General features: G+C 39.3%; 1 protein-coding gene and 1 long non-coding RNA gene across 2 annotated transcripts; both read right to left on the bottom strand.

Annotated features, from left to right (window-relative positions):
* Window positions 1-891: 891 nt before the first annotated feature.
* LOC306704199 lies at window positions 892-1672 on the bottom strand. Its single transcript, XR_013767305.1, has 3 exons — window positions 1660-1672; window positions 1117-1218; window positions 892-1022 (listed from the first exon to the last, which is right to left on the bottom strand). It is a non-coding gene; the product is annotated as an uncharacterized lncRNA (long non-coding RNA).
* Window positions 1673-9823: 8151 nt separating this feature from the next.
* Window positions 9824-15695, bottom strand: LOC306704037 (nectin-4-like; the record flags this gene model as incomplete). The annotated part of the gene is made up of 6 exons (XM_079170248.1): window positions 9824-9909; window positions 10013-10167; window positions 11064-11157; window positions 13025-13327; window positions 13435-13761; window positions 15653-15695. 6 exons carry the CDS (start codon window positions 15693-15695, stop codon window positions 9824-9826), a joined length of 1008 nt encoding a protein of 335 aa, XP_079026374.1.
* Window positions 15696-18295: the final 2600 nt, after the last annotated feature.

The following is an 18295-nucleotide window of genomic DNA, read 5'->3' as shown; positions in this document are numbered from 1 at the left end:
ACGGGAGACGCCTTTGTCCTTCACAAAGCAGAGTGGGTATTACAGTAAAGAGAGGGAGGAACAGCTTGTTGGCCAGATTGACAATGGGACACACATATCTGAACAGACTTCTATTCGTCTTGAGGGGTTATGGGAGCAGTGCCAGCAGACAGAGAAAGTGCAGCTATGATGTCATGATACGGGCCAAACAAAGACCCTGCAACACTTCCTCTACTTCCTTCCAATCTATAGTTTTCACGTCACATGACTTTGCATGGTGGTCCTCACTTTCCCTCTCTGTCTCCTCAGCAGGATCATTTGTAGTGAATGTGGCACAGAGCTCCTATCAGGCAGAGGAGAACCACAACATCACGCTGGAATGGACGTTCTCAACCAGAACAAACCCTCAACTCCCATTATATTTTCTGTGAACTGTGAATGGTTCTCAGGCCCTTCGTTCTGTTTCATCTACATGAAGGGGTCGAGGTCCCAGAGTCTGAACAGTTTGCAGGACGAGTCCACTTTGGAGTCACCGGGTGTGATGGTCAGCCTCTTCTGTTTTGTTTTTCTAACAATTACAGAACTGATTGACAATCACTTCCCTCTCAGCTTTTATATTTATTCTATGTTGGAAACATTTTGCACAAATGAACTCTGATAGTTGTGTTTATTCTTGCTGCTGTTGGCCTTTAAAGACCAAAACATGGACTTCCAAGGTTTTTTTTCAATGTAGCATATAACATGAATTAACTGGTTGATTATGAATCTTAATGAGCTGAACAAAGTATAGAGATCCAGATTTGGCTTTCAGAGGGAGTCTGATAGAAATATATTGCAAACAAGCTGTCAAACTTACTATTATCAATGTTTGAAAAAGATTGAAAAATTTGAAAAAGTCTGATTCGTTGAGATTGAAAACACAAAAGCAGATCTGCCTCTGGTCCATCTGATTTGCGTTACATTTGTCTTGGATATGTTGCAGGTGAAGGTGACGGAGTCTCCTCTGGACACCAGCTTATCTCTGTGCTCAACTGGATCAAACTCTAACATTGGAGGAAACAACCAATCAATACAAACATAATCTATAATTACATTTACAGAATTAGCATGCATAACGAACACAAATGTCCACCGTACCTGCAAAGACTTGGCTCATAACTAATAGTTGAATGGAGAGAAGAGCTGCTTGGTCTCGGTTGAACATGACGACCATCAGACTGACAAAGTTCAGCATCACCTCTGAAATGTATTTGTGGAGGAGGCACAGAGAAAAGGAAGTGCTTATTTCCTGGTTAGATGGTTTGTCTGCTCAGAACTTAGCTATGTGTTGTAAGTTTGAACATTGAGAATTGAAACTGGGTTCGGCTCCCCTGAAAAGGATAAGCAGCCAAAGATAATGGATGGATGGATGTACTTTATCAGCTTCAGAATGTTTATGTATATAGATCTTTTTTTATAATTTCGAGCTTCTTGATGACAATCAATTATCAGAAAGTATTTACAGGTCAGTGCAGTAAATCTAAATACTGAGCATCACAAACAACAAAGCCTCTACACCTAGACTACAAGAAGGGAGAGAAGTTATGTATATTTATATACTGTATATATACGTATATATATGCATTTTTTACATATATTTTGGCAATGCACCAGGTGCTGGAACTAGCAAATGGATGGTACCCAAGGATAAGACATAAGCAGAAGATGATGACCAGCATTCATTTTATCCGTGGTTGTAGATTCTTTGTCTGTGCAGAATTGTTGTGGAACATGAGCCGGGTAGGTGCTCTGCTCCACTTCACCTTGAAGAGAAAGGTTGAAGAACACCTTATATCACTCATCTGTGAATGCTAAGAGAAGATAGTACTGTACCAGATTAGACTTCAAATATGACTTAACAAACAGCAAATAACAAATAACTATTTGACTTGAAATGCCATGCCTGTTGACCTGCAGACCCCATCAAGATTCATCCATTTAATAAGAACATATTTTGCTTTAGAGTTGTAGAAGATGGCTTTCATTTCCTTTAATTCTGCCCTCTTATACACAGAACGTCAAACAGGAACAGGAAACTCACACCTATCAAAGGTGTCACAGGTAGACAGGTGTCATATGATTAACAATACACTTCAAATGGATACAGCACTCTGGATGGATTACAAATATAACACAAGCCTGTCACTCATGCAATCTGGCTTTTATCAGGTTTGGTTTTCGATTCAGATTGTTGTTTTGATTGCCCGGAAGTGCTACATTAACCATGATAAAGGCCAGAATGCATTTTCCAGGCTTTTCAAAGCAAAGTTGATTATGTATGGGGACTGGGAAACTGTGGTGGTGGTGAATAAAGAGTAACAGGCTGAGGAGGCTTTGAAGCAGTGAATGGTGAGGAAGTGTTTAGTTGTATGCAACAGCAGTGCTGCTGTAATGTTCTCTTTCCGACTTCCTACTCCTCCTCACATCAACAAAGCCAACAAAAACCTGCATCTATCCTTTAATAGTGTGCGTGTATGTGTTTTGATCACTGTTTGTTCACAAGCCTTAAATAAATAATCAAAGCGGATAAATCGATTTTTTTCTCTGAAGTTTGAAGTCACATTCACAAGACTTACACAAAGTAGGAGCTAAATAAAGCCATTACTTCCTGTCTCAACACATGGGATATCTTTGTTTCCATGGGACTGGTCTTATGACAGCAGCTACTTCAATCCACATGGTCAGAACTGAGTCAGGAAGCTTTGTTTTTACTGTGGCTGTTTATTCGTTCAGTCATCCTGAAAACGGAGAGTGTTCTGGTCTAGCACTCTTTGACTTACCAAAATTGTGTGTACGTGTACACACTAACTATAGAAATAATGGAGGCTTCCGCTTTGTCCATTTGGCTTTAATGATTTAAGTGCAAAGGAAAGAATAATGACAAGTTGCACACTGCAACAAATAAATAATAAACAAAAGAAAAAACATTAAACCCAATCATGGTAAGAGATGACATGACATGCACCTCTATGCTGAGCAGGGCCACCAGGTGGAACCATGAGGCCACAATGGTGACATCTACACTAAATCATCTCATTACAGGGAGTAGCTAATCATTAACAGCTATTAACCATCAATACATTTAGTTATATAACCCACAGGTAGGACACCACGACTACAGACTGTGACTATAACAAATACTAACAGAGATAATATGATTTCAGCAACACATTATGTTTACAAACGAGTAATGACCAAACAGAGGCGCATTGAATGTAGTGACAGTAAGATCAGGCTCTACACAGGTGGAAGCTAACTCAGCAGACACTCAATTGCTTGTTAAGTGAGCCTAATTAGCATGACCAGCAGAAACAGAAATGAAACTGAACAAGAATCCCCAAAACAGGGACAAATACTGTACATACACCACAGAAATATGTAACTTAATGTACTTACAGTTCAATGGACTCACGCAACAGTCGAACAAAGGCAGTACCACCTATTCAGGGCTTAATAGGCCTAACTACTAGAACTCAGAAAAAACTCTTGTGGCCTTCATATACTGGGGCGACGGAACATACCACTCTTGGAGGGGAGTTGGAATAGTCCAAGTGGTATGGCCTTTATAACAGTAGTTTGGTTTCATGGGGTACTCCAGTCATGTGGTATTGCACTCACAAGAAACAGATTTAAAAAAAAAAGAAGACCAGGCAAAAAGCAGCCGAGGCCAAGATATCCTGACTCAGTGTCTCCAGTGTGGACCAAACTTCAAACTAAAACACACCCACGAGGTGAAAACATCTACTCGAGTCATCTTCAGGGTTGTGCAATTTACATCCTGCCATTGGTTTCCAATGTTTATCTGATTGACATGCAATGTTTCAAGTAACGCACCAGTGTTTCAATAAGGCGTTAAAGAGGACGACATGGTAACCATGGTAGAAATGAGCATGTATACAACGCAGGAATTAAAAATCAAGAAGAAAATGGTTGAAGTGAGTGATTGTAGTGACTATAATAAGTCTTTTAATGTTATGGGAGTATTGTATTAAGACAAACTCGAAAAAACCTGCATCTATCCTTTAATAGAGCTAAATAAAGCCATGACTTCCTGTCTCAAGACATGGGATATTTTTGTTTCCATGGGACTGGTCTTATGACAGCAGCTACTTCAATCCACATGTTTATTCGTTTAGTCATCCTGAAAACTGTGTTCTGGTCTAGCACTCTTCGACTTACCAAAATTGTGTGTATGTGTACACACTAACTATAGAAATAATGGAGGCTTCCGTAATGTTTACTTAGCTTTAATGATTTAAGTGCAAAGGAAAGAATAATGACAAGTTGCACACTGCAAAAAAGACATCATTTAAAAACAAACTCTGAAAAAGTCTCAACAAAACAAAATTTACATCAGCGTGAGAATTAATGCTTCCACTAACTACGACAACAGTAACTTCAATTAATGTAAAAAAAGATAAATAAATACATTACAGCATATCTAAACTATTAAAAGAGATTCACAACTTTTTATGGGGATGTCCAATCAGTGTTAACGGGAAATGTAGTCGATTTAACTAATAAGTTCCTCAGTGGGACATATTGACCGAGATAGCCGACTTCCCCAAAATCTATTTTACTTTCTGCATCTAGTGACGTAGCGGGAGGAACGGAAGAACTACAAACTAATTCAGCTAAGGGGGCGCTTACCTCTAGACCTGCTGTAAGTTCCATTGTGTAGTTGCCGTCTTCTTGGTTCACGCTGGTTCGGACTAAGCAGCCTCCATGTTTTTATTTTATTACCTGCAAAAGTATAGGCACAACTCGGCTTCTCTATCTTATGGCTGGGTGTCAGTAGCTTGAGCGCAATGCATTCTGGTACAGGTAGCTTTCTTGGTCAATATAGCAGCACTGAAGGATTTATTGCTTCAATGGACAACATTTACCATCAACACTGATCAACAAAAAAAAAGGTGCAGAATTCTCCCTTTGAAAAAAAGAAATGTTGACCATAAACTGTAACAAAAATGCTAAAATGTTGCCTAAAAGAGACTAGAGCAAACACACACACACACACACACACACACACACACACACACACACACACACACACACAGAGAGAGAGAAAAAAATAAAGATATTTTTGGTTCAGGGAGAATTGGCTTGATAGTAACTGATTGATTACAAACTTAATATTACTTTTTCATCCCGAATAATCATTTTTAGCTATGCTAGCACTATGGCTTAAGGGATTGCCAGTCGAACACCCTAAAAAGCAGCATATGAACGTTGTGATTATGTTAGAATTCTTTCATTAGCATTGAGTACAGGCTCACGGAGCTGCTAGCATGGCTGTAGACTCTTAGTCCAACAGCTTAACAAAGGTTTCACTGTACTGAATAAAGAATGAGCCTTGGTCTAAACATGAACATATCCGCTGTGGACCTGGATGAGTGTTCCCTTCTCTGATCGGTTAAGTTGTTGACATACAGAAACAAAAACAGACATTTTGGAGATGAAGTGCAACTTTTTAAATTATAGAAAAATCCTTTTGCAGTGTTTGTAACATAGAGTTTCATTTTGACTGAACGAAATTCAAAATGTCATAAAATCCTTTTGCTGACTTTTTCAATCTGTTTTACACATACAGTAACCGCAGAGATCAAAATATGACCGAGTAACACTGATGTTGGAAAGATGAAAGACTGCTTGGCTGGAATTGTTATTACAAATAATAACCAAAACAAAGAACCACGTGAGATAAGTGATGACTCAGAGAAACTCCTTTAGAAGGAATTCCAAAATAGAGTAAAGCTACTGACTAATGTATCAGTTTATTTAATGCTCGTAAACATGATATTATTTCAGTCTGTAGTTTCAAGTCTTCTTTAATACAACACGGTGTTCTTTTTGTAAATTATGTTTCCATTTAAAGTAAAATATATGATACAACAGTAGGTATGTTTTAGGATGTGGCTATGTTGCGAATGAAGGTCGCAGCCATGTGTGCCTTTTCAGTTCAAGAAAGTTAATTGTAACATTTTGGCCGCCTAAAAATGTCTTATTCAGCGATGAGTTGTACTAAGTTACTGCAAAAAAACAAGAGGGCAACAGCCAAAAACCAAGATGGCGACGGACAAAATGTAAAACGCGAGGATTCAAAACCATAGTCCTCGAACCAATGGGTGACGTCACGGTGACTACGTCCACTTCTATACTGTCTTTGGGTGGTGTCGACGAAATGCAGCACAGTATATACATAAATATATGGCATGAGGTTCAGGAAATAATTCATGAGAAAATGGAATGGAAAACTAAGACAATGGAATAACACTTGAGAAATATAGACTTAAGTCTGAAAGTATGGAAAGGATTCAACAGACACCAAATGTTGTCTCAGATGAATACGAGTCAATGACAAATCTCTAAGCAACAATCCAATAAAACAACCAAAGTCATAAACCAAACTCAGCAGATTCTACAGGAGACAGTAGTCTAATAGAAAATGTTATTTATCCAAATCGTTTAGGAAGTGGTGGGTCATTTCTGTACTAGTCATCTAGGTTACTGATTTGCCCTATTTAGGGATAATTTACAGACCCTTCATGATACAGATTAACACACAACGTTTACATACAAAGACAACACATCTGCAAAAAGATAAAGTGTGTGTCGTATGTCTAATCATCATTAGTTTCAGTTGTATACTGTATTCTATGGTGGCAGAGAGTTGAATGCACTGCAGAACACTCTTAACAGAAGATCTTCTCCACTTTAAAAACACAGGTCACAAACAAAGTAAAATAAATGAAAACAAATCATCACCGATTTAGAAGCACTGCAATTAGTGAAAACAAACGCAAGTAGAGAAATGTGTTGCTTGATTTATCTGTGTTTTGTCTATTTGCACATGTTCTTTTTACGATATGCAGGTTTTCATTCCATAATCTCAAGTTTTTCTATTCAAATTTCTCATGAATCATTTCTTGGCCAGTCACCTAGTTTCTTGTGTGCATGAAAACATGCTTCATCATTTTCTGTTGTCATCAGCAGTTAATGCTGTTGCTGGGAAAACATGCTGTAAATGATAACGCAGCCACAAACTTTTGCTCGACAACTCTACTTACAGTTTTCAATCTTCAATCTTCATTTTGTAACTTCTGTTGCATGGCATTTAATGGCATCATTGGTATTAGCACTAGCTGTTGCCTTGTAGAGCTGCATCTGTTCAGTAACCAGCTGCGTCAGGATCGTTAGCGGCCTGTACAGTAAGCCAACTGTCTTCCAGCTTGTTGCTTATCAAAGAGGTGCCTAAGGCAGACAATTTGAAACATTTGATTAAAATCATGCACTTAATTCTAAACGAGTCTGCAAAGAGTTTTAACATATCTGCTGAAAGAACATTTAAGAAAGGCACGAAACTGAAAAAAAAAGCTGTAATACAGTAAACACACACTTATACAAAATAATAGAGATCAATTTTGTAGTTTAAATTAAGCCATTAATATAAAAAACCTGTAATAATAAGGTCAATAACTTGAGGGTAATAAAACAGAGCCTCAATGCTCTCTAACAAATTCAATATTATATATTTTTCTTCTACCTCAGCTTGTAGAGCAGCTCTGCTGCTGCTTCTTCTTCTGTGTGCTAGAAGTTGTTGGGACCTTCAACCTCTCTCCACGTGTGTCCTCTTCTCTCCTGTCCCCAATTAACACACAAGACAAGAAAACATTTCCATAATATATAAAATATACCTTTATATACTGAGCAGTCGTACTGTATATTAAACTTAAGTGTGTGCAGTACTACTGTACTCGGTACCTTAGACATTTCCCGGTTTTATACGAGTACCACAATGCAGCGACTCCAAAGGCAATCATGAAAAGCAAAAGCCCAAATAAGGTCCAACATGCAGGGCAGGCTCCTGTAGGGAGACGAATACAGTAACAGGAAAAACTGATATACATTAACAGTTAATCAGGTATATCTAGTCAAATGTAATTTATCCTTCAGTTTGTGACAAACCAGTGGCCTCTCAGCTCCTTTAAGTCAGATAAGATCAGACTGAGCTCTGGGTTTTTAACACACTGAGAGGAAAAAATACCTGGTTACTGTTTGTTTCTGGCTGCTTTAATGAGCAACAGTTTGTCTCTGTGATTAGTGATTTACTGATCGATGAATGATCGAACATCCAGCTTTAAATTTCAGTGTGCAACTTGGTCATTCTTCACTTTGATGTGTAGTGGAGTCAGACTCTTAAAGGATCATAGTATACAGACACATAATGCATTATTTTAAATGCTTAGACATATTGTACCATACATTAATATAATGTGTAATTAACATTTTTATATGTATCTATTTAGTATGTTTTGTCCTCTTAACTAATTTCGAAATTATATATATATGAAGGCTCAGTTCATCTAGTTTCCAGCCAGGACTGTGAGGGAGCCCAAGACCAGGACCCTATTCCTCGTACGTGGTTGAACTAAGTCGATCAAATGTCCTATTATCCAGCTTAAATTAACTCGATGATTGACATCAGGCTATCTCGGTTCCTCAAAGGCTGATCCGCGCTCAAACAGTCTCGTTAATTTGAACCAGATGTCAGACAACAGGATCGTTGCGCGTGTCCGTCCTACTTCAAAAGGGGGAAGCGTCGATCACCGAAACCATGATTTTCTAACAGTACAACGGCAAATAAACGCAAAGAAAGAGCCTCTTTTTACTCCGCTGACGAGCAGGAGATGATCATGAACGCATATGAGGAATTCAAGACCATAATTGTAAATTTATTGTAATAAATTTCGAAATTATATATATATATATATATATATATATATATATATATATATATATATATAGGCTCAGTTCATCTAGTTTCCAGCCAGGACTGTGAGGGAGCCCAAGACCAGGACCCTGAAACATGCTCATCTAAATGAGTCAGTTTTAATAATATCAATAATACCAGTGCAGCCGAGCTTCTCCTGCTCCCACAAGCCAAAATGTCTGCTGTGAAAAAGATCTCCCAACATCATTAGCTAGTGGAAGCAGGTTCCCTGTGTTTGAGTTTCTTTTTTAAAGAGAGCTAACAATGTTAACCTGGAGGGGAACCAGACTGTGTGCGCTACGCTTCTGCAACATTTCCATCGGTCGGGATTGTCAGGACATGCTTTGACTTTTAAAAAGTTTTATTCGTAGACTTAAATCATTTCCCATGGTTCATTAGGTGGAATGTGGGTAGCGTTTCCTTCCAATTGTCCGGGTTGTAGCATCCCCGGCTGAATAATGGTCTGCAGTCTTTAACTGATGGTCCATAAATCTTTATTGAACACACCGTAAGAACTATGAGGAAAATAAATAAAGACAAATGTTATTGAACACTGTTTAGCATCTTCCCTATCCTTCCCTCGAACATGCTACATTTAACCACACGGTGGTGCCTTCGAGCGGAAACAGCAGTTTGTTAGCTTGAGCTCTTTCATTAATGACACAAAACAGAAAAACCGTAGCAATCTAAAATGATATTTTCCAAAGAATGAGCTGTGAATGTTGTGAACGAGCAGCGCGAGCTGCCGTGAGCCCCTCCGCCGCCTCAAAGCACACACATGCGCCTCGCGCTGCAGTCAGAGCAGAGAGGATACGCACTCTATTTATAGCTGTTGGCTATATTTTGACACAAAACAAATAACCGTTCAGCTGCAGGACAGCAGTGAAGGCCCAGGTATAAAATGCACGGCCCGCCACTGCTGGGTAAGCAGACTCAAGTCGGATTTTTTCAGCTTCTGGACGGATACAAAGGCATTTCACAGCCAAATGTGATACTTATTAAATTCTCCAGTGTCTCCTGGTTTTCAAATACATGCTAGGATTCAACTCCAGGCGTTGGTGTCCAAGCTTCTCCACAGAAGCCCATAGGTTTACCTATATCAATTAATTTGGCTGCAATCTCTGCAACATCCACAACAGACTCAAACACAGAACAGGAACAAATGCAAAGAACACACTAACACAATTGACAAAAACGTAAAGCCAAATTTAAACTTTAACTCACCAGAAGTCACATGAACATAGATGTAGCTGTGTTTTCTTCCATATAGGTTAGATGCTTCACACTGGTAGAGGCCATTCAGGTCAGAGGTCATGCTCAGGAACTGTAGCGTTGCACCCTCTACTCTGACGGTAGACTGAGGCATCGACTGCTCGGATCTGAAACAGACAAACAAGGCTCAACAGACAGCTAAATAAAGACTCACAACTATAAGTCAGAAATGTTTTGCCAAATTTGAATAAATAGTTCTTAATCTGGAGGATATATTACGTTTTTTTCTAACTCAAGACCTTATTGTGTTGTTTCCCTTCTGCCTACCAGCACCTCAAAAGCTCACCAGTTAACACGTCGTATCTTGTTTGATTAATCTGAAAATAACTGAAGTTTAAAAATGTTATTTAGCTGTATAACATGGGGTTTTGTGCTGGACTATTCTTGGCTGGAAGCAGAACAGAGCTGTTTACTATTTTTAAGATAACCAACAGCTACTGTATTAGAGTGGAATAATAGCAAATAAGTGAATTTTCTATCAAATTTCTTCAATTTATGATTGTGTATTCCAACCTCACAGGCAGCCTTGGTAGGAGGAGAAGGTCTGAGAGCGAAGAGCAGACTAATGATAAACAGTAAACTGTGGCTAAATATTGTCATCAAGTCATTTTACTACTATTCAGGGAATTTCAGCATGGACTGAGGCATTTAAAAAAAAAATGTAATGTTAAGTTTAATAATAGATTATAGACTAGAGACTTCCTGTCCAGAGTGCTGCTAATGTGCCAAATCATCACACAAAGCTTTAAATAAATACTACTTTTTAAAATTACATGTCAAAGCCATTTAAAAGTTTCTTTGTTATGCGTCTCTAAAATTTCAAGTAATTCATCAGCCATAATTGTAAAAGCTTTTTGTAACAACGGAGCACTTACAAAAGATGTTTGGAACAACCCTCACCTTTATACAAAGCTTGTGAGAAAAACAAACCAAAGGATGTTTCAAGGTGAAAGAGAAATACTGCTTTGTTTGCACTGAAACTGGTTCATTCAAGCTACTGCACCTGCTCCAGGTAAAAGCTGCTTTTGGGTTGGCTTCAGTCACGCATTCAAATGAATCCTCCGAACTTCTGTTGATGGTCACTTCAATGGGTGAGACTGCGAGAGACAGGGAGAAGGAATGAGGTGTTATTGCTGTAACTGAGAAAATATCAACAACAGTATATCAGAAGAATATTGAGGATCAAGATCTCGTGTACTGATACAGTGTTGGCTTGCTTTCAAGGACACCTGGTTTGACATGTTAAATAGTTTCAAGGACATTTTGGATTAGAATACTTGGGAGGGAGGGAGAGAGAGATGTAGAAATATCTACAATTGACAAAGACCTTGAACACTACAGCTGGTAAGAGCTCCTCAGTTAGCTGCATTTGAGAGATCCGTTTCTCAACACTATGACAGAGTGGGTAAATCAAGGTCATGGTGATATATCACACAGCAATGCTCCAATGACTGACAATAGACAGTTGAAACAGTAAACAGGATTCTTTTATGGCGGAGCCTGCAGACAAGGTTTGTCATTGGCTCACCTTTCATTATCTCATTCAAATGGTTGATCAAGAAGAGTCAATGAACCGCACAGCAACACACCCACCAAGTATGATATGAACGATTCTCGAGGTATGCGAAGGACTTTCCCCCGTACAGACAAGCAATTCTTTGCGTCATAGTTAGGTGTTTTCGTTCAGGCCTTCTATTATGAAAATAGACTTTAGCAGACTGATAAACAAAATGCCTGATAGGAAGGGGCATCCCTAATTTTTCTTGCAAATTTCACAGGTATGTTGTATATTGCGAGCGGCTGTGGAAGTTTGATTGCATGTTTATCTCAAGGACCTTAACTTGGCTCCAGACTCCTGCAAAACATTCCAGCCCAGCCCTGTAGGAATGTCTGCTACTGTATGGCTGTGCTAAATGTGCTGTGTTGTTAGCTGGCCTACACACAATGACCTTGCCAAACCATGCCCTTTGTCTTTATTCTGTCCTCATTAACAAAAAGCAGGAGTCTGAGTGCCAAAATATGAGACCATGAGAAAGATAAGACTGCTGAATGCAGTAATGTGGTTTTTATGTTTGTGGTGTTAAAAATGTGAGCTCCAGAGCAATATACAAAACTGGTACCATCTGCTTTCTTTGAGAAATTAGTGGTCAGATTTAACATGGAGTCTAATGGAGCAGTTGGTTGGAGTTGGTCTTTGAGCCAAATGTGTAAGTCTGTTGGATTCCATAGACACTTGGCTGCGACCAGCACAACATTTCCAAGCTTTTGGGCTGAAAATGGTGTATAAAGAGTAAATATTATGGGACCTGGAGCAATTAGTTTGAAAAAAAAAAAAGAAGAAAAAAAAAAGAAGAAAAATCACAGAATATTTTCCTGCTCCGCTCCACTCTGATAGTTATGTCCTCACTCTAGCGCTGAACATTCCGTGCAATACACACCCATTAGAAAATCTGAAACGGACCGAACATTTCCCTGAAATTTAAATGTTGACTTAATGAAAACAGTGCTGGCTATTAAAATGCTCTTTTGGCTCAATAAAGTCCAGCGCTTTGTCAACATTTTAAACTTCAAATAATTTTTCTATGTAAAGGTATGGCTAGTCAATGTGGGCCCAAACTTAAGTATTTTTTTAGCTCTCTTCACGCCGAAACCCCATTAAAGTGAATGTAGAAACTTTGCTCAGTTTTTCGCGATTTTCGGGAAAAATGTTGGACGAATCTCTCTAGAAAATAGATAGCATACGATTCTCGATCAGGCTGCATGTTTTGATGTATTTGTTACGCAGGTGTTGGCAACGCTGTGTGAGGAGAAACGCGGCAAACTTTTGTACTTTCGCCTGGAAGAATATTATGATGATGAAGCCCGATGGATTATATACAGTGTGCATTGGCACAGGCAGTTTTACTACCTTTGTACTACAAAGCCACACTGAACTACATAAGTAAGTGACATTTGTATACTCACAGTAGATCTGTATGGTGAAGGGCAGGCTTTCTTCTTTCGACATGGCTGCACCGGTGACGACACACTTGACCAAGCGATGGTTGATTTCTCTGGTAGGAACTCCAAACAGCGTGCTGACTGTGGTAGTCGTACCGTTGGCATGCTGGGTGACGTTGTTTGTTGGCCTCACTTTTTCTCCCAAAGTACCAGTGAGCCATTGCACCTTTGCAGGAGGCTTGGAACCAGCAGCCATGCAAGTAGCGAGGGAAACCTCTTCAGTACCCAAAGTAGGACGATTATCCTTCAGGCTTGTGACCGGAGGCACTAGGAGAGTAACGGTGAATAAGAGAAGTCAACATGCGAGCATGAAGGTCAACACTATTCTCTATCTCTCACACACAGATTCACATGTTTAATACAATGCATTATACCAAGCAGGTTTAGATGCATCACTGTGTGGACATCTCCGCCGGGGAACAAAGTGAAGATGCACGTGTAGGTGCCTTCATCTGTCAATGTGATATTGGATAACTGTAGAGATCCATTGATGTCTTTAAAGTTCCCAATAAATTGAAATCGTTTATCATGTCCGTTGAGAAATAGTGGTCCAGTAGCAGGCAAGATTGTAAGGAAATTGTCAGTCTGTGGTTCCTTCCGCCATGATATCTGGGTGATGGAATCTGTAGTGATGAGTTTGCAGGGTAAGATGGTCGTCCCTCCTAGCACCACGGTCATGTCTCCGCCAATCACCCGGAGAGCTGTAAGGTGCAGAAAATCTCATCAGGCAATCAGATCCAAAGTTAGGAGGCACAAACCAGTTGAAACACACATGGATGAAAGCATTCACATCAGTCCTGAGCAGAGTATCTGACCAGCCTAGGCTGGCAAAAACCCACGCTGGCTTTGAGTTTAGAGTAGAGGAGGAATTTGAGGCTTTCGCAAAATAATTATGTTTTGGAAACTTATGCTTAGTTTAGGTCTACTCTAAACCGTGTAATGTTCAGATTCATCTCAATGACACCACTCTGCTGGCACAGCGGAGGCGTGACGCTGAACCTGGCTCAACTTGTCCCATAACGCAACGCCACACCATCCGTCAACAGACTTTACTGTCCAATAAATAAACGTCAGCAAACAGACTAATAATGTGTACTTTGCACTCTTGAATTTATGATTGTGGGGCCAAAGGATGATAGGTATGGTGGCCCTGAGGGTCAAAACACGTAATTTCAGAAAACACGACGACATTTCACAAAACACTACATTTCAGGAAACACAATAGCAAAAAATAAAAAACAACTTCATTAAGGTGAGACTGAAAAAGGTAGTTATGTATTGAGCAAGGATTCCTTATCGCTGATTGGGCGCATCGTCTATTGCGGATGGAAATACCTGCAGCTGTTGCAATACAAAGTAGGAAGAGTGCAAATACAAATAGTATTATATAAATATACATTACATTGTGGTTACAACAAACAGAGGTAGTTTTGGCTGTTTCACTGCGTTATTCTTTTTATTCCCACATGTTTTGTGACAACTCCGGCATTAGGCCTACTGTACAGTGAGATAGATATTGATGTAGCCAGGCGAAGTGGGGGTAGGAAGGTTTTTGTACTGTCACTTTAAGAAGCGTGAGCTACGCGAGAGGACTGAGTTCACGCGAGATGTGTAAATAAAGAGCGGGAATCAGAGGCTGCTGAGGACGGAGCTGATTAGAAATACCTGAACTACGGGTCAGCGTAAGTTACTAAGTTACTGCAGAATCACCTTGAAATTGGGGTTAACTGGTTGTCGTTAACTGGTGTTAAGTTGTACGCATCTGGTGTTAAGCTGTGTACATCTGCCTCGTTTAGAGGGGAGACGGAAGCTGCCGTCAGTTCCATGGGTGTGGATCAGAGCGCACAGGTCGATTGCTGATGAGGGAGTGAGTTTATTATTTTCTTTGAAAATAATTGTGTTCCTGTGTAAATGAATGTTATCTGCATATCTTGAAGAGTTGAACAGCATGACCCAGATGCTGAGGTTCTTTCTTTCTGTTTGGCAGGAGGAAGCCACTACTGTTGTGTTTTATAAGTAACTATCTGTATATCGTAACCTTAAATTTAGTAAAAAGTTTAGGTTTGCTGTAAATTGTAAGGTGCCTTGAAATCTGACTAGTTAACGCTGTACTCTGTGAGTGCAGTCGGGGGAAATAAAAGACCCACATAAAATCTAAATGTATCTTAGTGTTTGGTCTCATCCTTTTTATTAGGCCACATTGATATTTCTATATTTAGTTCAAGTTCAGATTCAAGATGTTCAGAGCCCTGTGGCAGGAGCCGTACAGGCAGCTGAGCATCATAGTAGCATATGTATGGTATGTTTTGAAAGGACTGAATAGTAAATATATAATTCTTCGTAAACACTGTTACGCTCATCTGGCAGAGATCATAAAATACAGCAGTATAACAACGCTAACAACTGATGCAGCTTTGCCAAACCTCATTGTTTTTCAAACAGTTTATAAGATGGGACAACATGCAAAGCCACGTGAACACTAAATAGATTGGGACCCGATTATTCAGTCATTGTCAAATAAAATGTCAAAAGTTCACCCGAATGTTAATGTTGTCAGTACAAAAAAAGAAGCATTTCACCTCAACTACATACCTTCTACAGCTGTGCTCAAGAACGTGAACACCAGTAAAAGCATCGCCTCCTGAAGAAACACGTTATCAATAGTTTATATTTAAAGTTAAACAGAGACTGTGCGCGCTCCATCCATCAACGACAGGCTCGTTCGAGACTGTGATCTGCCTGTAAAATAACGTAATGCGCAGCAGCTGCGCTTCCTACTGATCTGCTAGCGAATGCTTTCTTCCTCTTCGACTGCAGTCAAGCCAGACTCCACCCCGGAAACCACAGCAGCCATCCGACATGGTCCGTACGTTTAGTCTGTGTGATCGTTTAATCCAAAAATACAGAAATATTATGTACTTTTCGTTTTAAACCAAAAATGGAAAAACACAGCCTTTTTCAGGTTTTTGTTGTCTGAATACCAAAATACGAGAGAAATACGAGAACAAAAGTCAAACAACGAGCCGATTTAGGTTTTGTAAATATCTTTTTTGTTTTTTCTTTTGAAGAGAGACACCAGGTGACCCGGAAGTAAGACTATTTCAACATAAAATAGTTTGGAAAAAAACAGGACTGACACCAGTAGCAGGAGATGAACGGGAGACGCCTTTGTCCTTCACAAAGCAGAGTGGGTATTACAGTAAAGAGAGGGAGGAACAGCTTGTTGGCCAGATTGACAATGGGACACACATATCTGACAGGCCAAACAAAGACCCTGCAACACTTACTCTACTTCTTCCCAATCTATTCATAGTTTTCACATCACATGACTTTGCATGGTGGTCCTCAATTTCCCTCTCTGTCTCCTCAGCAGGATCATTTGTAGTGAATGTGACACATTATCCTAATCAGGCAGAGGAGAACCACAGCATCACGCTGGAATGGACGTTCTCAACCAGAACAAACCCTCAACTCCCATTATATTTTCTGTGAACTGTGAACGGTTCTCAGGCCCTTCGTCCTGTTTCATCTACATGAAGGGGTCGAGGTCCCAGAGTCTGAACAGTTTGCAGGACGAGTCCACTTTGACAAAGACGTCCTCATAGAAAGACGACTCAGACTTTACATATCCAGACTCAGGACTGATGACTCTGGTGTTTACGTGTGTGGAGTGAGTACAGGTTCTAGTGGGAGATCAAGGACATGTCACCTCAATGTCACAGGTGAGTTGATTCAGTAAACGTTTCTCATCAGGCTCAATAGGAGACTTCCTGGATGCAAAAAGAACCTGATTATTGTGGACTTCCTCAGTCGTCACACTTCCTTCCTACAGGATCTGTGAAATATGTTACAGTTTAATATGTTGTGGACATTTAGTTTTAATCATCAAAGGAAAGGGCACAGTATAAATCAACTGTATAATGGATTATTATCGCTTTAACTATAGCCAAGTAGTGGAAATCATCCCCAGCTTCATCCCAGCTAACGTTGTTTAACAAGTCATTCTTCTCCGATCGTTAATTGGTTTGGACGTCTAGATTAACACAACTATCAAACACATTTTAAATTAAATTTGTGTGGTTTCTCACTGAGAAGCTATTTCTTTTAAATGTATGTATGGTGGTGGTTACAGAAATAACCCGAGCACACAGCTCTTAATCTGAGCCAGTGTTGTTCTGCCGCTTTAATTCAGAAATGCAAACGCATGAGTCAAAGGCGTCCAGTTTAGTGTCCAGTTAAGTGACCACACATCTTCCAGCCAATCACAATCCAGATGTGTCAGTGGGCAGAGTTTAACTTTTTAAAGAATCACACTTACTACAAACTGACCTTTTTATTTTTTTGGTATCGGAACCATAATGCACAACAAAGACTTTTAACAACGTATTGTTGTCTTCGACTTCACCGGGTGTGATGGTCAGCCTCTTCAGTTTTGTTTTTCTAACAATAACAGAACTGATTGACAATCACTTCCCTCTCAGCTTTTATATTTATTCTATGTTGGAAACATTTTGCACAAATGAACTCTGATAGTTGTGTTTATTATTGCTGCTGTTGGCCTTTAAAGATCAAAACATGGACTTCCAAGGTTTTTTTTCAATGTAGCATATAACATGAATTAACTGGTTGATTATGGATCTTATTGAGCTGAACAAAGTATAGAGATCCAGATTCAGCTTTCAGAGGGAGTCTGATAGAAATATATTGCAAACAAGCTGTCAAACTTACTATTATTAATGTAATGTAGTTGCTGCAAAAAACGTATCTTCTCGAATTCTGTGAATTATTTCGTGCATATATTTCCTCCTTGAGAACTTGTTGTTAATTTGCATAATATGCTATACATTTTCCATATTCCTCTTGATTTAATTTCTTTATTAAATTGTTAAAAAAAATAAGATTGTCTCGAAGTTTTTTTAAGTGAACTGGTTGCATCTCCACACGACCATTTTTGTCTATGAATTAAAAGCCAGAAATAAAACAACAGTTTAGCTTCAAGTTCCATAATAAGTTCTGCTCACATTCTGCAAACATATTCAATATGATGAAAGAATTTCATTGTATTCAATCTAACTTTTAAGTGCCAAAACTGTACAAAGGAGTCATTGTTGTTTCCTTTTTTTCTCCACTAGGTGACACTAACGGCTCATTAGAATACAGCCGGATGTTTGAACCAGTTAGACTGTATTAATAATGGAGATGTACTGTGTGTTCAAACAGAAATAACTCAATTTA

Source organism: Pholis gunnellus (assembly GCF_910591455.1).
Source record: "Pholis gunnellus genome assembly, chromosome: 12".
NCBI classification, from domain to species: Eukaryota; Metazoa; Chordata; class Actinopteri; order Perciformes; family Pholidae; genus Pholis; species Pholis gunnellus.
This window is presented reverse-complemented; position numbering and strand designations above follow the sequence as displayed.